Raw genomic sequence first — 24,065 nt, forward strand, 5'->3', positions numbered from 1 at the left:
GATCAGGCTACACCTGAACCCTGGTCTACGGGGGTGGCAGGATTTAAATGCCAGTCATCATACACAAAGACATGTGCAGATAAGATATTTGAAAACAATAAATTCTGATGGAAAGCAGTGGCGCTTAAATTAATACACAATATTGGAGTACTATTAGTGGATGAATTTTGAGAACCTAAGTAATATATTGTTTTGTGTGTATAGGGGTGAAGCCGTACGCTTGCACCATGTGTGACAAGCGGTTTTACCAGCGCCACCACCTAGCAAGACACAGCGTCACTCACATGGGTATGTCATTAAGGCTATTGGTGAAATGTTTGCATGTTAGGTTTGATATCCAAAACGCCCATAATTCCATTTCCCTTGAGGATGATAAGGGCTAATATTACTACCAGATGATGTCATCAGCTCATGTGATGTGTTTTGTTATTTGGGGAAAAACAACTACACCGACTGTTCGATAACTCGCACCTCAATAGCATCCGGATTCAGATAACTTGCGTTATCTAATTGTTTATTTTCAACCCGAAAATATTTGAATTGAGCAAGTTCTTTAAAAAAAAGAACTTCTTTTTTTGTAAAGTAGTTGAAGTAGGTTTACCATCTGAAAATGGGTCAGTTCTGCTACATGAACGCAGCTTGTTGATAACAGAACGGCACTCTGTACATATTATTAGTTGTCCTGTATTCTGTGTGACGTGGTGTTTTAGGTATGAGATGGTGAACTTGTCATTAAGTGTGATATTTCTACATTCTAAACCCTATATTTTCTACCATAATTAAAATGGTGTTCTATAAAGATAACATTTTGTTGCTCAGCCTCAATTCACGTATATACAAAAATATAACATTAACTTGTGCTTTGTTGGACTCCCAAAACCACCGCGAGTTATCGAAGTGGCGGTGTAATTTACATTTCTTCAGTGTGAATCCTCTGTTATAATTGCATAGATTTACAACAGTGGTTAATAAACAACGCGTACACATATTAATCGACTCGAACATTTTCAATTGCTAGACTGTGAAACAGAAAAATAATACAATGATGTTTCTGTGTGTGTGTGTGTGTGTGTGTAGGAGTGAAGCCGTATGCTTGCACCATGTGTGACAAGAGGTTTTATCAGCGCCACCACCTGGCGAGACACAACGTCACTCACATGGGTATGGGTCAGCTCACTGTACTCCTGTCATTAAGACCAGGCTACACCTGAACCCCAGTATACAGGGTTGGCAGGATTTATAAACTAGTCATGCACAAAGAAATGTACAGGTGAAATATATTGTTTATTTTATTATAGGTTTTAATATCCAAATAAGTCCATAATTTAATTACCCTTTAAGGATGACTCTGTTGGGCTAATATTACCTCCAGATGACATCAGCACATGATGTCTTCTGGATAAAAGCATTCCATTTTTTGGCTAGAAACTCCATTGACCACTCAGTAACTCATGCCTCAGTAAGTTTAAAAAAAACATGTATTGTTTTTAAATGATGGTTGTGGAGATGTCTTCCAGGATTTGTATGTGTTTTTTTCTTCTTCTTCAAACCAGACAGTTATGTGTTATTGTAAATGGAGGTCATTGGAAACTGTTAAAGATTTCTACAATCTGAAAACACCCAATCCTGCTCAGTGTTGCCAACTTGGCCACTTTGCGCTAGAGTCACTAGATCTAGCAAAGTTTTGGATCCCTCCTCCCATTTTTACCCCCTGAAAGTGACAAATTCAGCAGTATTCAAGGCATTCTCAGAGGGTTTGCTTCTGAGAGGTTTCAGGAATTAGCAACCGGCTATGTGATGTTCACATTCATCTAACAACTTCTAGTGACAAATTGTGCAGCCAATAGCTACCCCCCCCCCCCCAAAAAAAAAAAAGTTGGTAACACCAGTCCTGTTGTGTGAAGGCAGAATGTTCATAATAGCCACGGGTATGTAGTCAGTCCTGCTGTGCTTGGAGTTTATGGTAAACCTAATATTGGACTTTAATATGGCGTGTGAGGCACAACAGTAATGTATTGATGCTCTTGTGTGTGTGTGTGTGTGTGTGTGTGTGTGTGTGTGTGTGTGTGTGTAGGGGTGAAGCCATACGGTTGCACCATGTGTGACAAGAGGTTTTACCAGCGTTACCTCCTGGCAAGACACAGCCTCACTCATTTGGGTATGGTCCGCTCACCGTACCCACCGTACCCAAGATTAGGCTACACCTGAACCCCAGTATACAGGGTTGGCAGAATTGATATGCTAGTTGTGCTAAAATAAATATATAGGTGAAATGTTGTTTTAGATGTTCAGTTTCATTACCCCAAGAAAGCCATGTAATTTATCTTAAGGATGAGAAGGACTAGTTTTACAACCAAATGTCATCAGGCCATGACATGTTGTGGACTAAAGCATAATAAATGCATTAATCTTAATTGGCGAAAATAACTACACTGACCACACAGTAAAACATGCCTCAATAATTTTTTAATTGGAATAACTCACGTTTGTCGAGATGTCTTCCAAAAGGTTAGGTGTATTTTCAAACCAGTTATGATGAGTGTTTTTGGAATTGCTGTTATTGGGAACCTGCAGAAACGGTTAAAGATGTCTACAATCTGAAAACATCCAATCCTGCTCAGTGTTGCGAACTTAGCCACTTTGCACTAGATCTTTTTGATCCCCCTTTCCTTTCCCCCCTAAACATGACTAAGGAAAATTCAGCAACATTTAAGGAATTCTGAGTTTTAACTCTGAGAGTGTTCAGAAAGTCAGCGACTTGCTTGCAGTGAATTTGCCTATTCAGAACAGCAGCATGCGCACTCACTGTGCTGATGATCACATGCCTTACAAATTTGTGTTGACATTATCACACAAATCAATTTTCTACTTCGTCTACAATTTCTAGTGATTATATTGCGCTACCAATACCTGTTTGCTTTCCCCACTAAAAGTTGGCAACACCAGTTCTGTTGCGTGAAGGCAGAAGGTTGATAACAGCACCTGGTGTATATTGTCTGTGCTGTATTTGTGTCTGAAATGTGTGGTAAACCTAATAGTGGAAGACTAACGAGGTACAAAGTTGTGTATTGATGCGTGCGTGTGTGTCTGTGTGTGTGTGTGTGTGTGTGTGTAGGGGTGAAGCCATACGGTTGCACCATGTGTGACAAGAGGTTTTACCAGCGATACCACCTCTCAAGACACAGCCTCACTCATTTGGGTATGGGTCCGTTCACCGTACCCACTGTGCCCAAGATCAGGCTACACCTGAACCCCACTATACAGGGTTTTCAGGATGTATATGTTAGTCGTCATGCACAAAGAAATATAGGTGAAGTATTGTTTTCAAGTTAGGTTTGATTTCCAGAAGTCTGGATGAGAAAGGATATTTTTACCGTTTAGACTACAATCATCAGCTCATGTGATGTGTTGTGGCTGTGGACTAAAGCGTTTGAAAAATACATAGTAAAAAAAAATTGTTGGAGAAAACATCTCCCTTATTCTTCCGTCTGAATCCCCCTGTAAATGATTGCATGGATTGAAATGAGTGGTTAAATTTAAGCATAAATGGATATACTGTACTTTAAACTTCCAATTGGAGTGTGAGGAACAAAAGTAATATCTCAATGCTCTGTGCATTCAGGTGTGAAACCTTACGCTTGTACCATGTGTGACATGAGGTTTGTTCAGCGCTACCACCTGACAAGACACAGCCTCACTCACACGGGTATGGGCCCGCTCACCGTACCCATCACACATATTGAAGCTAGTAAAGGATGTTAGTAATGGACTTTCACAGATGAAAGTATTGGAAGAGTTCTAGAAAAGAACAGTTTCTCATCTACATCATTTTGTAACGAGAAATTAGTATTTTGTTTTTTAAGTTTTAAACACTGCAGCAACACTATTTGTAATACATTCTAGTACATGTTCCATATTATCTGTTTAAGAAATGCCGTTTTAAAGCTAGACCCCTAAAGATCTTCAGCTAATTGCGAATTTTTCATTTGGATGTCAAGATAATGAATACATCATTTATTAGAATAATGAAATGTTTCCAACATGGCTTGACCAGGCACTTCCATGTCGGCTTAAATCATTTATATTTTAAAACAAGGTGGCGTTTTAGGCTTGTGAGAGATTGTCTAGCTACTTAGCTAGACAATGATCATTTAGTGTAGATTTCTGTTAACTTGTAACTATAACTAACATTGTAAAATGGTTAGTTTTCGATGTTGACACACATGGTACGTTATTTAGTGATATTTACTTTCCGATATTTGGCTTATTTTGTGGTGGTATAATGCATTCTGCAATGGCTTTATTGACACACAATTCCAGATTTTATTATGTACTTTTATTCGGTGCTTAGTTCCCAATTAGTTCACAATTGCATGCGTTGATTGTTCATATTTAGCTACTTGTGTTTTTTTGATGCAACAATTTAAATATCAAAAGCCGTCTTCATTTGAGCTGATGAAACAAGATAGATGGCAGCATCTTCACATCCTTGTAATAGATTGTCCACATTGTGACATGACAAAAAGCACTGACTGTAATTGTAACATGCTTATGGTAGCCAACTTTTCTCTCAGAATAGTGTTTGTAGAGCTAGCTTGAGCTCTTTAAGTTTTGTTTGTACACATTGGAGAATGAGAGCTAATGTACTGCTCTGTGTGTATAGGGGTGAAGCCGTATGCTTGTTCCATGTGTGACATGAGGTTTATACAGCGTAACCACCTGGAGAGACACAGCCACACTCATACGGGTATGGGTCCATTTACCATACCCTTATCCCCAAGAAAGGCTATTTTTAATAAAAACAAATACGACCACGACAAACTCGAGTTTGGATTGTCATGTCATTTGATGGGATGTTGAACCAGCCTCAAACTATCAAGTAAAACGTTTCAGGGGCATCGAGTTGGTATGATGAATATCATTTTTTTTTATACAAAAACGGAGATTCCACTCTAATCTACACATAATGAGTTGATGACAAAACATCTTAAAATGTTACCGGAAGTGTAGTTTCCTATCATGCTTAATTCCTGTCCAGAAATTGACTTAGTTTTGTCATGAGATCTAAAGAAACCTAGTTTCCCATCACTTTAACAAACATTTGTAGATGCAGTTAATGTAAGCAGGAGACTTTAGTAAGAGCAAATCATATACAGTTTGTTGTGGTTGGACTCTGTGGATTTGATGTGATGAATCTGTTTGTGTGCTCTTTTAGGGGAGAAGCCTTTTGCTTGTGACATGTGTGACATGAGGTTTATCCAGCGTTACCATCTGGAGAGACACAAGCGTGTCCACAGCGGAGAGAAGCCTTATCAGTGTGAGCGCTGCCAGCAGGTAAGAGAACGTGCGCGTGCGCGCACACACACACACCCAGGCACACACACACACACACACACACACACAGGCACGTACACACACACACGGCCGCCCGCATTGGAAAGATACCTTCTCAGTGTGAGCAGTGCCAGCACATAAAAGAACACGCCTTACGTGCTGGTGCTGAGGAACGCATGCACATGTGGACCCACATGGAAATGTCCTCTTACGTCACAAAACATCTGTCGCAGGGTGAGCAGTGCCAGCTCATAGCAGACTGTTATCACAGAAGCACACATACATACTGATACAGGCACACATCATACCTATGCAGCACTTGTAGCAAAGATGTGCCCTACCAGATTAGAAAAGTAATTTTTGAGGGCGAGCAGTGCCATCACGTAAGATAACGTATCTCACTGGTGATGCACACAGTGACACATACCAACACAAACAGATGCCTGCCCGCGTCAGTGTTCTCCGTATGAGCAGTGCCAGCAGGTAAGAGAATGTGTGCACATACTCTGACAGGCACACACGAGCCTCCATGCACGAGAAAGTCCCATTTGACCAAACACACACAGTGGGTTTAGTTGTATTGGGCATGTGTCCACACACTCATCTGTTTTTTTAAATGAATGCTGAATAAATCCTCCTATGTATGTGTTGTAGAACTTCTCGCGGACGGACCGGCTGCTTCGACATCGACGGCTGTGCCAGGGCAGGGGTGTGGCCAAGGTGGAGAACCAGCCGTGCTGCGAGCCCCGCCCTTACTCCCAGGAGCCCCCGCCCGCTCCACCAACTTGGAGCCCCCTGCACCCCCTCCTGGTCGGCTGGCTGTCTGACTGACATTCCCCCCACCCCCATCGTCCCTCCATACACTTACACACATACACGACTACCACCTCCACAGAGAGACAGGACTTGCCACAGGGTCTTTGTCACGCAGCCCTGCGCTCAGTGGCCACACTCTGGCAAAGTCTGATCCTGCAGCTCCAGTCCTGAGGTTACTATGACAGAGGGACAAATACAGGTAACTGCCAAAATAAAGGAAACACTTGAGTAAATGAGGGATACAAAGTATATTGAAAGCAGGTGCTTCCACACAGGTTTGGTTCCTGACTTAATTAACATACCATCATGCTTAGGGTCATGTGTGAAAATGCTCAGTTGCCCCTTATTTTAGCTCCTATGACTAGAAGGAGAGATCTCTGACTTTGAAACGGGTCTCAAAGGTGCATAGGGGTTTAAAGTGTGTGTGTGTGTGTCTCAGTCACCAGATCTCAACCCAATTGAACACTTACGGGAGATTCTGGAGCGGCGCCCGAGAAAGATTTGTCCTCCACCATCAACAAAACACCAAATGATGGAATTTCGCGTGAAAGAACAGTGTCGCATCCCTGCACTAGAGTTCCAGACACTTGTAGAATCCATGCCACGGTGTTTTGAAGCTGCTCTGGCTCGTGGTGGCACAATGCCCTATTAAGACACTTTATGTTAGTGTTTCCTTTATTTTAGCAGTTACCTGTTTTTATTTGTTGTGTTTTGTCGTCTTTTGAGAGCGAGTTTCCTTCGATAGTTAGTCTATTTTGTTCTTAATATATCAGATCCTTTCTCAAAGTTAAGTTTTGTATTATTTAGGTTTATTCTTTGTGCACTTGGTGGTACTCTTGGGGAGGGTGGGGTTACTGTTTGTCGTTACACCATGGTAATGATGAATGTGTGTGTGTGTGTGTATATATATATATACATGAATATATAACAATATACAACAGAGGATGTCTGTGGAAAATGTAGAACATGTAGTTTGTGAAAGGGAAAAAAGGAGAAGTTGTCAGACTGGTACAGGTGTCAGAACTGTTAAAGAAAAAGGGGTTCCATATAGTTAATTTAGGACGGTATAAGCAAGTGGATGACGTCCTAACAGGTCAAAGGTGAAGGGTCAGGTCAGAGGATGTTTTATTGGATAGAGGATGTGCTGATGACTCAGGAAGTGGCACAGGCAGGATGACGGCGTTACCAATTCCCATTACACCCTTCAACGGTGTACGTATGTACAGAGGTCTATGTGAGAAGATCGCAGGCTCTTTCACGGTCAGTTCCATTACAGATGTACGTGGAAAACAACGGCACAAGATGGCAGCTTCAGCAAGTCCCATTACTTTGTGTTTGTACAGATCCTCATGTTGAGAGGATAGCAGGAGGTATACAAAATCTTGTGGCCTTAGAGCGTGCTTATTTTTTATATGTTTTGTATTTTATTCATTTGCCTTTTTGTTTTTTGAATTAATGGTTTAATTATTATTATACGATTATAAGGACGAGCCACTGCCTTTTACAAGCGGGGTATATTTTTCCAAAGCTGTCAACCTTATAGAACACTGCTTACTGCAATGGCACTATAAGGCATAGGCTTATAGTGCCATTGGCAAATCCTTCCTCTGTTCTTTGAGATAATTGATATAGTGCTGGTTATTATTGTTAATAATGTAACCCCTTGTGTAATCATTCAGTAACCCTGGGAGTTTGACAATTCCAGTGAGATGCTAATAGTGCTAATATCAGTCAGGCAGTGCTTTGGCCAGCTACAGGCCATATCGATCATTTTGTCATAGCTAAATCAGCAATTGCTTCACTACACACTAACAAATGCCTTTTCCTGAGTTATGTGGGGTATGTGGGTGTATAAAGGATTTGTGTTATGTTCTTTCTGGGGTTAGCCTTAACCCAAATAAGATCTGACTCTTAAATAATCAATGTAGTGCTAAATGATATTGTAATGAATGACTCTGTAACATGTAACAAACTTTTAAACATGTCTGTGGTTTACCCCCTCTAATTGTAATGGTTACAGAGCACGGAGATGCTCTAGTTATTGTCTACCTACTCTGACATTTTATCTATTTCTATGTGGGTTAGTCAGTGGGTCTGTTGGCGGTGTTCCCCAGCAGCCTGTCTGGACTAGTAGAGCAGCCTAGGAGAGGCTCTCTGAAACTTGGCCCTGAGGACTCCCTGTGTGTGCTGGACTTCACTTCAACCCAATCATTGAATTTAATTAATGTTTCTCTCTATCACCATGCTACTACTGTTAGTGAAACAATGCACCTTTGTTTATTTAGTAATACCATATGTATATTCCAGAAATGTTGCGATGTACAGTCGGCAGTAGTTAAGAGATTGAACTGTTCAATTATGCCTGAGTGATGAGAGGATGCCATCCAGCACACACAGGTGCTTCCTAGTACCAGGGTTAAGAGACTCCAGCTTACTGTATGATTTGGCAAGCCCTTTCCCTAAGAAATGTGGGGAAGATGCCACCAGTGACCACGACTGCCCACCTGTGAGGCCATAGGGCAAGGCGGGTTGCCATGAACTTTTAAATCCCTATGTTCTTGTCTTTTTAAGTATTGTTATCAATCTTATGGTGAAAATGCAATAGAATCTCTTTGTCTGATCAGTTAATACAGTGAAATGCTTTTTTCTTCTAAGCATCAGACAAAGGATGGAGCGATTTAGAGAAGAGCTCTTCTCTCTTCCCCATCGCATTTGACGATTCTGTTAATGTTTCAAGGACCTTTTTTATTTTATTTCTGAAAGTATTGTAAACACTGGAGTGATAAAAACAAAAGACAAAAAAACATGGAATATGGATATTTTTCTTTTTTAAATCAGTACTAGATTTTAGTCTTTAGACAGAGCCTCTTACTCCTCAACTTGACAAAGAAGATGGACAGAACCATTTGGATCAGTACTGTGTTGAGAGCCCAGGGCATCTAGTAATTTAAACATTAGAGGTGGTAGTACCTCAAGACAATGACTGTTTTCATACAAATCCCCTTCTATTTGTAGTAAATGATATTGCTAGAGGTAAGCAACAGCATCTACAGTAGCTATCACAGGTTAGCCTTTTATTTTTCTCTGTTAGTCTTGCATGCAGTTATGGTCCTCCAGTTAAGATGGGATCTTATATTGATTATTCTTTTGTGTAGGCAAAATAAGTGCATCAAAAATAAATAAAATAAACCTTGTGATCCAGTTAGTTTAATTGTATGGAGTAAGGGGAGAGGCTTCTTACCATTATGCTGAAATAAAAAGACTTTGTAAAAGACGTGAATTTTGTGTCTGTTTTAATCCCGACAGTCCTGTCTAGGATCGATGGCGTGATGGGGAGTATATGCATATGTGTCCTCAGGAGGGTGCCAAAGTTGAGAGGGAATTATGAGATGAACACAGAATGATTATCAGGAATCTACAATATGACACTGACTAGCCTGAGTGCCGGTATGTGCTATCATGTCAACTTGTCACTTAGTGTCATGCCAAGCATGTTTGGCTTGACAATGAGCAATGGACTTGGCAAGAGCACAAACCTGATCTGGGACCAGGGTAATATGGCACCACTGTCTGGATAGAATAATTTGTTCTTTGTTGTTTTATTGAAACATTGCTATGCTTCGTTATATACTCTTCATTGGGCCTGATATAAAAAAAACATTGATGCTGATCCTAAAATGTAACTGGGATGACTTGTGACGTCCTCTAGAGAGCCTATACCAAGCAGTAGTTGGTGTTCATGTGTTGGCATGAATTCGAAAGGCGTAGTTGATATAACTGCAACCCATTTCTTGTCAAATTAAATGGCCCGCCTTGGGTTCAATTAAACCATGTTTGTGGTCAGGAAGTTCTTTTTGAATGTATTTCCCCAGAAACACTGACCTTGGTCCTTCACCCCACATCCCCCTCAAACAATCAACACCTGCAGAGGAGGGCTGAACATAATGAGATGGCAGGGAGGAGGAGAAGGACTGAAGTAGGGAGTTAGTCAGGTGTGTCCTACTCAAAGGTCTGTTTATTCACCTTCATTTTGATAGGGAGTCACTGCTGAGGCCAAAGTCTCCCAGATGAGCCCTGTTTTTCTTTTAATTTTTTTCTCATTTAACCTTTAACTAGGCAAGTCCGTTAAGAACAACTTATTTACAATGACTGCCTACCCCGGCCTATTGTGCGCTGCCCTATGGGACTCCCGATCACAGCTGGCTGTGATACAGCTTGGGATCGAACCAGGGTTGAGGTGATGCCTCTAGCACCGAGATCCAGTGCCTTAGACCTAGTACAATAATACAAATCTCATTCCAAAATCATGGGCATTTTTTCAAATTTAACTAGGCAAGTCAGTTAAGAACAAATTCTTATTTTCAATGACGGCCTAGGAACAGTGGGTTAACTGTCTTGTTCAGGGGCAGAATGACAGATTTTGTACCTTGTCAGCTCGGGGATTCAATCTTGCAACATTTTGATTACTAGTCCAACTACTAGGCTACGCTGCCGCATTGATATGGAGTTGGTCCCTCCTTTGCTGCCAGAACAGCCTCCACTCTTCTGGGAAGGCTTTCCACTAAATGTTGGATCATTGCTGCGGGAACTTGCTTCCATTCAGCCACGAGCATTAGTGAAGTCGGCACTGATGTTGAATAATTAGGTCTGGCTCGCAGTCTGCGTTCCAATTCATCCCAAAGGTTTTCGATGGGGTTGAGGTCAGGGTTCTGTAGGCCAGTCAAGTTCTTCTGCACCAAACTCAACAAACCATTTCTGTATGGACCTTGCTTTGTGCACGGGGGCATTTTCCTGCTGAAAGAGGAAAGGGCCTTCCCCAAACTGTTGCTACAAAGGTGGAATCACAGAATTGTCTACAATGTCATTGTATGCTGTAGCATTAAGATTTCCCTTCACTGGAACTAAGGAGCCTAGCCCGAAACATGAAAAACAGCCCCAGACCATTGCTCCTTTTCCACCATACAGTTGGCAATTCAGGCAAGTAGCGTTCTCCTGGTATCCGCCAAACCCAGATTTGCCAGATGGTGAAGCGTGATTCCTCACTCCAGAGAACTCATTTCCACTGCTCTGGAGTCCAATGGTGGCGAGCTTTACACCACTCCAGCCAACGCTTGGCATTGCACATGATGATCTTATGCTTGTGTGCGGCTGCTCGGCCATGGAAACCCATTTCATAAAACTACCGACGGACAGTTATTGTGCTGATGTTGCTTCCCTGAGGCATTTTGGAACTTGTTAATGAGTGTTGCAACAGACAATGTTTATGCGCTTCAGCACTTGGCGGTCCCGCTCTGTGAGCTTGTGTGGCCTACCACTTCGCGTTTGAGCCGTTGTTGCTCCTAGACATTTCCACTTCACAATAACAGCACTTACAGTTGACCAGGCCAGCTCTAGCAGGGCAGAAATTTGACAAACTGACTTGTTGGAAAGGTGGCATCCTATGACGGTGCCAAGTTGAAAGTCACTTGGCTCTTCAGTAAGGATACTCTACTGGCAATGTTTGTCTATGGAGATTGAATTGCTGTGTGCTCGATTTTATACACCTGTCAGCAACGGGTGTGGCTGAAATAGCTGAATCAACTCATTTGACGGGGTGTCCACATACTTTTGTATATATAGTGTATATAATGTCCTGGGAATGCCCCCAACATCCAATTTAATGGTCCTTATTTTACGGTGCTGTAATAAAGTATGTGTGCAGAGGGTTATTCCAGAAAATTCCATAATATTCAGGATAGTGTTGAGTTAATTTTCAACAAAGAAGGTTAGTTGGGGAAGATTTATTTGTTTCCATGGTTTCTGAGTTAATTCGAGATCTAACTAAAATGATCTTGCTAACTCATTGATCGTGCTTTCTGGAATACCCCCGAGGCCACACCTTTCTTTGTTTCCTTCTCAAGGATATCTTAAGCCTCACCACCTCAGGTGACCTCAACACTGACTGCAATGCTTTCAGACTTTTGGGGTTCTAATGAAACCAGCTCACTGAGGCATCACTCACAGAGGGCACTCCCTCTCTCTATATCTCTCTCCATCCCTTTGTCTCTCCCTTTCTCGTGGGTTCAGCCATACACTGTAATTTACAGCACCCTGGAGCTCTGAGCACTTAACACAGAGCCTTCCTGATTAAGGGGAGAGTATGTCTGCTGATAGGGGGGAAGGGTGTGTGCGTCTTTTTATAAAGCAGCCCACTGGGTACAGATGTCAATTCAACGTCTATTCCACGTTGGTTCAATGTAATTTAATGGAAAGGATGTGGAAACAATGTTGATTCAACCAGTGTGTGCCCAGTGGGAGGTGTCTGGGTATTGTTTTTAGAGGTTTGCTAAATAACAGACACCTGGTAAGGTTGCAGACAGTTTGGTTGGACATTTGGCATATTGCCGTGGGGAAGATTCTAGAACTTTGATCAAGCTTTTATTTCTCTATTCTCATGGACCTTTCAGACGTTTCTGAAATTAGAAAGGGTTAAACCCTCCTTTCCTTTCCCAATGGTCGAGCCAGGATCCCTCACTGTCATAAATCATGAGTCATTCTTTAAAAGCACCTCAGACCCAGACACCCGACCCCTCTTCCCACCATAAGGTCCAGGGGTGGCCTCTCATTTAGTGGTTAATTAATAAATTAATCAGAAGCTCTGTAACTGCAGTGATTGGCCCTAGGTCATCTATCACGGTATCACCATGGTTACTGTCTGTGGTAATTAAAGATTATATTTAAGCTCGTCGATACATGTCCTGGAGGGGTCTGTGGCTTCATGACAGCATTTACACACACTCACACAAAGACACAGATGAAAGCATGTTAGTTGTAAATTCCCCGAACATTATGAGAGAGTAGAAAGCTATCTGGTCCATTTCACAAATGGGTGAAATGAGATAGGAAGAGATTGTGGAATTTGATGAGAGAGAAAGTCAAGCCACAAAGGCCCAGAAGATCTAGGCCAAAGATCATGTTGACTTCAAAGGAAACAGATCGGCGCTCGGTCATATGGACATAGTGTGATCCTACATTATCACCCTTGAAAAGAGGAGCAAAAATGACTACAAAATAAATCATTAAATTACTGAGCTATATTGCTAAAAAAAGAAGGGGAAATTAGATAATTTTATATTAATACAATTTCTTAGAGACAGAGATTTAGTTTAACAAGGCAGGGGTCAAAATTATTGACACTCCTGTTTTCAATACATTTTGATACCTTACCTTGCGAGGATAATGGCACTGAGCCTTTTTCTAAAATGGTGTAGTTGTTGGAAAAGACATTGGGAGGGATCTTAGGCCAGCAGCATACTACCCTGCATCCCACTGCAGGTTTGGTCCTGGTCAGTCTCTGGATGGGAGACCAGATGCTGCTGGAAGTGGTGTTGGAGGGCCAGCACTCTTTCCTCTGGACTAAAAAATGCCCCAGGGTAGTGATTGGGGACATTGCCCTGTGTAGAGTGCAGTCTTTCGGATTGGGATGTGAAACGGGTGTCTTGACTCTCTGTGGTTAGTAAAGATCCCATGGCACTGATCGTAAAAGTAGAGGTGTTAACCCCGGTCTCCTGACTAAATTCCCAATCTAGACCTCATACCATCATGACCACCTAATCGGCCCCAGCTGCCAATTGGCTCATTCATACCCCCTCTTCTCCTCTGTAACTATTCCCCAGGTCTTTGCTTTAAATGAGAATGTCAGGCAACTTACCTTAATATCCTTAATACCATTAGTCTGCACTTATGGACTGCTACTCTTCAATTCAAACCGCAGGTTTTCAATGGGTTTCAAGTCCGGAGACTGAGATGGCCACAGCAACATTTTGATTCTGTGGTCAATTAACTATTTCTTTGTGGATTTTGATGTGTGCTTGGGGTTATTGTCTTGCTGCCAAGTTTCACCACCATATTTTACAGTAGGTATTGGGTTCTTCTCTGCTTATGCTTTGTCATTTCGACGCCAAACTGATGCCAAACCCACCACTGGTGGGTGGAGCTCTTTTCATGTCATCTTACCAAAGTGCTTTTTCCATTCCATGTGCCAATGCCGTTAAATAAACTACAGGCTTTTACATTTGTTGGATGACATGAGAATAGAGTTCTTTGGCCAACAATACCAGTGGTGGGTTTGGTGTCAAAATGAGAATTCATGAGAATGGTTGTGGATCTTTGATGTTATTGGGCTATTTTGCTTCCACTGGTCCTGGGGCCCTTGTTATGGTCAACGGCATCATGACCTTTACCCAGCACCAGGACATTTTAGCCAAAAACCTGGTTGCCTCTGCCAGAAGGCTGAAACTTGGACGCAAGTAGATGTTTCATCAAGACAATAACCCCAAGCACACATCAAAATCCACAAATACATTTTTTATTGGCCACAAAATCAACATTCTGCAATGGCCATCTCCATCATTGAAACATTGAAAACCTGTGGTTTGAATTGAAGATGGCAGTCAATAAGTGCAGACAAAGGATATCAATGATCTGGAAGGATTCTGTATGGAGGAATGGTAAAGGATCCCTCCCAATGTGTTCTCCAACTCATGAAACCTTTTAGAAAAAGGCTCAGTGTCATTATCCTCGCAGGGTGAGGTATTGAAAATAGGCGTGTCAATAATTTTGACCCCAACCTCTTTTAGAGAGAAAAAGTATTACTTGTTAACCAAAATATCTTTCTCTGATCAATTGTATTAGTGTAAAATAATGTAATTTCCCTTTTTTTTTGCATACAACATAGCTCAGTATTTGAATTCTTTAATTTATACAGTAATTTTTGCTCATCTTTATCAAGGGTGTCAGTCATTTCAGACCCCACTGTATATCAACAACCAACCACTCTGTGCCTGATTTAGAAAAGACTTATGAGTGTCAGCTTGTTTACTCAGCAGTGACATAGTGGATTGGTGAGAGAACCCTCTGAGTTATCTTAAAGTGAGCGTGCATTAGCTTCAACTTCAACCGTGATTTAGACTGGTCAACACTAGTGTATGGAGGGGGAGCAGAGAGGTCAGCTTAATGGAGAACTGTAACTTCACATGCTTTTAAAAGCTGTGTAAATTCCTAACTGAAGGGAAAATGACTCCCCTTGCTGCTTTTTCCATGTGTTGTAGAGCTTGAAAAACGACTGCCATAACACCACCTACTTACTGGGGAACTAATGTTATTGCCTCTAATACTGTCTGCTACCCCAACTACTAGTCCCATTGTGTCTGTGATTAAGGCTAGTTGCTGTATGATTGGCTAATCATGAGATGGAACGAAATGTTGTTCAATTACCCACACATACCAAAATGTATGCAAGCATGATTCTAAGTCTCTTTGGATAAAGGTGTCTGCTAAATAGTATATATTATATCATATTGTATTGTGGTTCCTGATTGCTTCCCTGCAGTATTGAAACCATGATATCATAACCAATGCATGTTCATCATGTTGTTATATTTGCCATTTACTAGGACAACGTAAGAGAGCAGGCACTTTCACTGATAGACCTCTTAGCAATTCTTTCAGCTGAGATTAGTCTAATAAAAAGTTATAAATCAAAATGAATATTGTAAAAAATAATAGTCTGCAGCATCATCGTTTATTAAACCATAAATCAATGGTAAACGGGGTGAATCTCTGAATGAGAATGAGGGTCTTCTTCTCATGTTTAGAGCAATCTAGGATCCTTGGGACGACCCTAAACCCTAACATGAACTCCTACCGTTACCCTAACCTTAACCCTTACTTTAACCATTGTAAATGCCATCTTAATGGGTGTCCCGTGTGGCACAGTTGGTAAGAGCATGGTGCTTGCAATTCCATGGTTGTTGGTTTGATTCCAATGGAGGACAAGTATTAAAATGTAAGTTGCTCTGGATAAGTGACTTACAGTATTGTAACCCTGAACAAGCACACCTGATTTGAGTGTATTTTATTTTTACAGGGACATGGCACATTAACAACGTTTCCGTAAAAGTGCCGGTTTTAGCCAGCCGGCTAATTTTCATCTGCAGTCCCTGGGCAGGTTATTAAAACAATTACAATATAGACAATCATTGAGCAGTGAGCACACGCAGAGCAACATAGGACAAGCAAGACATAGCATACCGACAGAGCAACATAGGACAAGCAAGACGTAGCATACAGACAAAGCAACATAGAACAAAAAGCAGCAAGACAAAATTCATAAAAACAACAAAGTGTTTCCACACCTCACAAGCAACAGAAAACAGACAACATGGAAAGCGACAATACACAGCTAGGGATTATGTTCACAAATCTGATTGACCTTTAGCCATGTATTCATACATTTTGTGAAAGTGTGATAGGTGGTGCAGTTATGTGTGTCTGATGGCAATGTATTCCAGACATGGGAAGCTCTCACAGAGAAAGCGGATTTACTAAAGGTGCTTTTCTTTTAGGGAACTATACAGTCACCTCTCATGGCAGACCTTGTGGATCTGCTGCCATATGTTTGGGTTTTCTGTTTAACAAAAGTACTGAGTGGAGGGGAAGCCAGGCCATTTAGGATCTTGAATACAAGACATGCGTTGGTGTATTGCACAAGATTTTCCCAACTCAGGAGCTCATGCTTTCTGAGGATGTAACAGTGATGATGGCTATTGGGATTCCTATCAAGCACTTTGAGAGCCTGTTTGTAGACAGACTGAATAGGTTTTAATGTTGTACAGCAAGCTTGGGCCCAACTAGTCAAGCAGTATGTTAAGTGGGGGAGTATCATAGATTTGAAGTACAGTTTTGCTACCTCTGTAGTCAAACAATTTCGTATAAATCTGAAATTAGCTAGGTTGAATTTGGTTATCTGAATTACCTTTTTCACATACTTTTTAAAAGAGGTTGGAATCAAGTATGATGCCAAGGTACTTAAAATCAGATACCACCTGGAGCTTCTTCCCTGACACATAGACATCTGGTTCAGCAGCATCTGTTGCCCTCTTTGTGAAGAACATGCAAACAGTTTTTTCACATTGAGATGCAAACACGAGTCACTGAGCCACTTTGTAACCTGGACCATTGCAGTAGTGAGTTCTTGTGCAGCTTGTTGTTTGCTCTTTGCATGCACATATATCACTTTATCATCTGCATACATTTGAACTTCAGACCCAGTACAGGCAGAAGGCAGATCATTAATGTACAGGCTGAACAGGAGGGGCCCCAGTATTGACCCTTGGGGCACGCCCACATCATAGCTAAGAGTGGGCAACAGCTCATTGCTCACTCTGACAAACTGAGTTCTGCCTTCAAAGTATGATTTCATCCATCTCAAGGCATCGGGGGAAAAGTTGAACTTGGACAATTTTGTGATGAGAATCTCATGGTTAACAGTATCAAAAGCCTTCCTTAGGTCCAGAAACACAGCCCCAACAACGCCCCCTTTGTCCGTCTTGGACTTCACATTTTCCAGAAGAAAGTAGTTGGCCGTTTCTGTGGAGTGTTTCGCTCTGAAGCCAAACTGCATGGAGTGTAATGTGAAGGGGCTAATGTTGAGGTGGGCAATCAGTTGTTCTGCTACACACTTTTCAACAACCTTTGACACCACAGGTAGTATACTAATGGGCCTGTAGTTACCCATGTCAGCAGGGTCGCCCAATTTAAAGATGGCCGTTATTATGGTTGACTTCCATACTCTTGGAAACACCCCGAGACCAATAGATGTGTTGGTGACCTTAGTAATGGGGCCAACGAGTGACTCTTTGTAGTTTTTAAGAAAGGTAGTGTCCAGTCCAAACACATTTTTGGCTTTAGAGTTCTTTAGTGAGCTAATCACCTTGTTCACCTTTGACTCAGAAACCTCCCTTATGATGAAGACAGGTTGAGCGTCATTCACTCGCACTGAGCCCAATAAACCAGTGGAGGGGTTCTGTGTCTGTACCCTGACAGAGTCAATAAAGTAGGAATTGAAGGCTATTGCTATTTCGATTGCATCCTGTGTTAGATTGTTATTCACCATGATTTCTAGTCTTTTTGCAGTGTTACTATGGTCTTTCACTGTTAACTTTTTTAGATTCTCCAAAATCAATTTAGAATTTCCCTTTGCTTCAACAATTATGTTAATAAAAATGTTTGCCTTGGCCTGTCTGATTTCTTTCATCACCTTATTTCTCAACATGGTAAACCTACGTCTGTCATGCTCCAATTTGGATCTTAGGGCTATTTTTAGAGCATAATCTCGTTCTTTCATCAATTTCCAGATTTCTTCATTTAGCCAAGGAAGTTCTTTTCTTTTGGCCAGGTTTGGATTTGATTTTCTATAGGAAACCATTTATTGTAGTCTGGATTGTGGATAGAAAAACCTGACTATCAGCTTTCACATCTGTATAGGACAAGCGATCGTTCCAGTTAATTCCCTTAATTGCGTTTTTAAAATACTTTAATTCACTCTTAGGTATTCTTAGTTGATCCAGCTTTCTAACAGTAGAGAGGTTAAACCCGCTCTTAGACAGCTTTCTGGCTATAAGTGTCAGATTATGATCAGATAGCCCAGTAACCATATTGAATGATTTAGTCACTCTCTGGTTTATTACTGAACACCAAATCAATCTGTGTTTTAGAGCAACAAGTCACCCTGGTTGGCCCTTTAACTAGCTGTGTAAGGTCAAAGGTATTAGTGATCCGTTTGAGGGTTTTCCTACAAGACTTGTCTTCATAATTAATGTTAAAATCTCCCATTAAGATGAACTCTTTCCCAAAATCACATTCCCTAAGCATGTTATTAAACTGATCAAAAAACACACTTTTGGTGGAAGGTAGCCTGTACATTCCAATAAGGGTAAAAGACACTTGGGCAGACAGTGTAACGTTCAGGCCAATACATTCTAGTTCATTATCACATGACCACTCAATTTGTTTACATCGGATATGTTCTTTAATGTAAATCATCAGACCCCTCCTCTTCCTTCAATCCTGTCTCTCCTGAAAACATTGTAGCCAGGCACAATCAAAGCAGCATATGGAGAGTTTTTATGGAGCCGTGTCTCTGAGAGGCAGAAGAAGTCGAGGTTGGAGGTTGGATTCAACTTGTCATCTAATCATCAAGCCCTCAGTGAGCTGAATTAGTTGTGTTTTTCCAGGGCTACAACAACAAGGTGTACTGGAGGACCAGGGTTGAGAAACACTGTGCTAAATGACTATAATATCAATGTAAAATGGATGATGTCAGAGTTGGGATATCCCAAGGATTCTGTTAAGACTTTTCCTTCTCATAGGATGGTGAAAAACAACAGCCATTTCGGGTGGGACTACTCAATTTCAGCAGCTGCGTCAGGCACAAAATGGTGCTGATGTTGGGCCATTTTAGTTGTCTATCCAATGTAAGCATACCTAAACAATGTTAACTTGAAGCTTACAATGAACATACAGTACGTGTAGGTATATGTGGGTGTATATTTTCATGTATTGATTACTGTGAAGTTCATTGATCTTCTCCACTAAAGGTTGGACAGAGGTAAACTACGGACATTGGACCTTTCCTCCCTCCTCACTGCTGACAGGATGGAGATACTTGACTCACATGTGAAGTGGAGGTACATCGTAAAAATCACTTAACTGATAGACATGATGGGTTCAGGCTTGGACAGGTCCATTACCACTGTGGCCCCGGTATCAATCTGGAGCTGATTTGGCCTCTGTCAGTCCTACCGTCAGTCAGGGCTCCTGGTCAATGAGGGGCCCCATTGTCTCCCAATTGAAGTCCTACTTTGTCCTTCGAGCAAGATTGGCAATTCACAGAACTAACTGTTTGTCTACTGGACCTCATGTCAGAATGTATGAATAGACTAAGGCCCATGGTGGTTAGTGTGATCAGGGAGAAGGAAGGAGAAATAGAGAGAATCATGAGAAAACAAAAAGAGAATTACTTGACACATTGGAAAGAATTTACAAAAAGAACAGAGCAAATTAGAATGATATTTGGCCCTAAACAGAGAGTACACAGTGGCAGAATACCTTACCGCTGTCTGAGCCTAAACTAAGGAAATCTTTGACTATGTACAGACTCAGTGAGCATAGCCTTGCTATTGAGAAAGGCCGCTGAAGGCAGACCTGGCTCTCAAGAGAAGACAGGCTATGTGCTCCCTGTCCACAAAATGAGGTGGAAACTGCTGCACTTCCTAACCTCCTGCCAAATGTATGACCATATTAGAGACACATATTTCCCTCAGATTACACAGACTCACAAAGGATTAAAAAACAAATCAAATTTTGATAAACTCCCATATCTATTGGGTGAAAAACCACAGTGTGCAATTACATCAGGGCAACCAGTGAAGAACAAACACCATTGTAATTGCACCTATATTTATGTTGATTTATTTTTCAGTTTGTACTTTGTACTAACTATTTGCACATCATTACAACACTGTATATATACATAATATGATATATGAAATGTCTTAATTTTTTGGGAACTTTTGTGAGTGTAATGTCTACGGTTAACTTTAATATCTATTTTACTTGCTTTGGCAATGTAAACATATGTTTCCCATGTCAATAAAGCTCCTTAAAATTGACATTGAAAAACTTGCGAGAGCGAGCGGGGGGATATGTCTACAGAAACAGAGGAATGGAGGAAAAGATACACACTGACAGGCAAATGGATTGTTGCTAAACTGAAGAGAGTTAGAGACAGAACAGAAAGATAATCTGACCAACAGACAGAAAAGGGAGTAAACGTGACGTTTGGCAGTTTTCTCCTGTTGATCAGCGATGCGACACGGTCATTTACAGCGCACCACATCCATATGATATGTCATACACTGCCTGGCTGCCCACGGAAAGATGGCTCTGGGCTGGAAGGCAGCAGGAGGGAGGAAAGGAGTGGGAGGATAAACTGGATAATGGAATCAGAGGGAAGGAGAGGAGAAGAACAGAGGCGTTCAAACTCAGAGTGCATCATGGGTAATACACAATGACCTGAAGAAGATCCTTGCAGGGTCGAAACGTTAAAGGTGCGTGGAGGAGCTTATAAATGTGCGGGGCTCGATTTCTTTTATACCGACTTTTTTCGTCCCTGCACCCCACTAAAGGATATGCGTTTGATTACACTTTAATACACACTGTACCGCCTCCACTCCCCCGAGTCATAAAACCTGGCGCTCATCTCTACCTCTATAAAACACGCAGTGCAGTTTCACGCCTTCTTTTCTCTCTCATTTCAATTTCTAGCTTTTTTATTTTATTTTTATAAATAGGAACAAAGGCATGTTAGTATAGAAGGGAAAATCCTGTAATGTAAGGCCAGAAACAGTTAATGCACAAGGATTGACTGTAGAATATAACATGAGACTGAAAACTCTACTCTTGAAGAGGTATAAAGGCCGTATGAAAACCACTTCCTGGGGTAGAGGTGTCAAACTCTTTCCACGGAGAGCCGAGTGTCTGCGGGTTTTTGTTTTTTTCCTTTCAATTAAGACCCAGACAACCATGTAAGGGGAGTTCCGTATTAATTAGTGACCTTAATTCATCCATCAAGTACAAGGGTGGTGCGAAAACACGCAGAACTAGCCCTCCATGGAATGAGTTTAAGTTGTGTCTTAGGGGATTCTGAGTGGTGCGTGACTTCAACAAAGGCTGCAGGAAAATAAAATAATAACAGACTGGAAAATACAGCAACCCATGCTGCTCCTTTCTCTCTCTTTCTTGCTGTCTGACTTTCTGTCTCTCTCCATCTCTTTCTCTCCTCTCGTCCTCAGTCTTGACTCAGGCATACCACACGACACCCTCCCCGCTCCCCTCCCCCAGGGACGCAGGTTTTACGACAGTAACTTGACACTGCTCCTGTGTCCTATCACAGACAAGGCCGTAATTCACATCAAAGGCAGGCGGCAGCGAATCGTAGTGCAGCAATAAATTTGCTTGTCATGCGAGGACCAATGAGGGGCAAGCTTTAAATCACTTCTGTCAGCTTGGCGGCCAATAGCGTGGCAATGGCAGTAAATCTGTCTGAGAGGTGGGGGGTGGGCTCTGTTAATGGGTACTGCATTGCTGCTGGGGAATCCACAGGGAGCAGGATGAGGGGGATGGAGGGGTGGAGAAAAGAGAGTGGCTTTAAGAGGAGAAACATACAGGAAAATGGCAGTGTTTTTTTGTTGTCTTCCTCTTCTTTCCTTGGCTGTGTTAGAGTCCCACGAAAACAGATCTCTGGGCATGGAGCCAGAGAGAGGAGGCATTTATGACAGAAACAATCCTGAGCATGTGACCATCGAATAGGAAGACCCAGTAAACCAGCCACATCCGAAGCGGCAGCCTTCACCCTGTATAACATCCAAGAACATATTCACAATCATATACAAGATGTGACAATAAACCTATCACTATTTTCTGTTTGATCACACAAAGATAATGTAATACAGCTCACTGGATCATGACTATAACAAGAACAGTTTCTGTTCAACATTAGTTGGCCACCATCTCCTAATCAGTTACATAACTACTGTTTTTTGATCATTTAGTAGTGAACAGACATAACAAACTCCAACCAACCATAATCCCAATTGGGTTAGTAAATAAAATAATGCCCTATACAATAAAAACAGTATAAATGCAATGGAATAATGACAGTGTAGCCTTGAGTTTTATGCACCAATCCCATAATGATGAATACAAATTCCAGTCTTTAATCCTTGAGGCCCATATGTTCTAGTTTCATGTCTCAGAGTCATACTTCATGCAGGGAATTCCTTTCCTCTGGGTTCCCAGACTCGGGGTGTGGTGCAGCTATGCAGCGCCACAGAAGTTCAGAAAGCATTACTCTGACATTATGTCTCCCAAAATGTTGATTTTGAGTGTGACTGATATGTGTAGACATCAGGCATGGTAGCATTGTCATCGTATGTCTATGTATGATCTCTCTTTCTCGATCTTTTAAACTAATGGAAATGTATCTTGTCCTGCCCCGCTATGTCTAATAGTAAATTACTTTTCCCTCTGTCTCTCCAGCAGCTCCTGCAATACACTCGGTGGAATAGGGAACAACTGGCCAGTTTGCTTGCTATTCCCTCTTGTCTCACCAACTTGTACATCTGCAACCTCACACCATTACAAGCAAGTACATTTACATGCACTGCGACAACAGATGAGATTTGAGAGTAATTTATGTTCACATTACTACTTGTGGTATTGCTACACGTTTTTCTGTCGAATTGGGGCGCCTGGTGGCTCGAGTGGTAAGTTATAGCCGTGGAACGAGTGTAGGGAGGGAGTTGAGGGAGGGGGGAACATTGTGGTGATAGTGTTGTTTTTGGCTGTCTCTCCGTCCCAGGGCCCAAATTGACAGTGAGAATCTGTAAACAACAAGAAACAGCCACAGTCATAAAGCACAGTTTAAACTGCGGGGAGAAGCTGCATATCGGCCCCAGGCCCACGTCTCATAAAAACTACACAGGTACACAGACGCAATCCCTGTGTGACAACAACCGTTATGCTGTGGCATTATGGTCGCCCACACTGCTACACAATCCAAGAATCCCATTTCACCCTGCTCTCACTCTCACACACACACACACACACACACACACACACACACACACACACACACACACACACACACACACACACACACACACACACACACACACACACACACACACACACACACACACACACACACACACACACACACACACACACACACACACACACACACACACACACACACAATCCCTGTTTGACAACAACCGTTATACATTGACTTTGAACATTAAGATTGCCCACACTGCTACACAATCCCAGAATCCCATTTCACCCTGCTTTCACACATGCACCTCCGGGTTTGTTTATGCAAAACACATACCCTAACGAATGTCTTTCTCTCCCCTTTATCACATGCCTAGGGTTTGCACAGCTTCCAGGGCCATAATAACAGCAACACAGATGGGAGCAGAATGCAATCAGGCAGACTCCTGCTCCAATATCCCTGATAGCACAGTGTGGCC

General features: G+C 41.8%; 1 protein-coding gene across 32 annotated transcripts in view; it reads left to right on the forward strand.

Moving 5' to 3' along the window:
- Window positions 1-9,424, forward strand: part of LOC135539885 (gastrula zinc finger protein XlCGF57.1-like) — a 32,010-nt gene extending 22,586 nt beyond the window's left edge. For 17 of the 32 annotated variants that reach the window (XM_064966082.1, XM_064966089.1, XM_064966099.1 and 14 more), the window contains 8 exons: window positions 205-288; window positions 1,078-1,161; window positions 2,075-2,158; window positions 3,116-3,199; window positions 3,623-3,706; window positions 4,664-4,747; window positions 5,216-5,334; window positions 5,989-9,424. In XM_064966082.1, coding sequence (XP_064822154.1) covers window positions 205-288; window positions 1,078-1,161; window positions 2,075-2,158; window positions 3,116-3,199; window positions 3,623-3,706; window positions 4,664-4,747; window positions 5,216-5,334; window positions 5,989-6,165 — 800 coding nt within the window. In that variant the 3' untranslated portion in view covers window positions 6,166-9,424. The remainder of the gene's footprint in view (window positions 1-204; window positions 289-1,077; window positions 1,162-2,074; window positions 2,159-3,115; window positions 3,200-3,622; window positions 3,707-4,663; window positions 4,748-5,215; window positions 5,335-5,988) is intronic. The other 15 variants (XM_064966090.1, XM_064966100.1, XM_064966105.1 and 12 more) reach the window with 10 other exon arrangements.
- Window positions 9,425-24,065: the final 14,641 nt, after the last annotated feature.

This window comes from Oncorhynchus masou, chromosome 5 (genome assembly GCF_036934945.1).
Source record: "Oncorhynchus masou masou isolate Uvic2021 chromosome 5, UVic_Omas_1.1, whole genome shotgun sequence".
In the NCBI taxonomy this organism is placed as follows: Eukaryota; Metazoa; Chordata; class Actinopteri; order Salmoniformes; family Salmonidae; genus Oncorhynchus; species Oncorhynchus masou.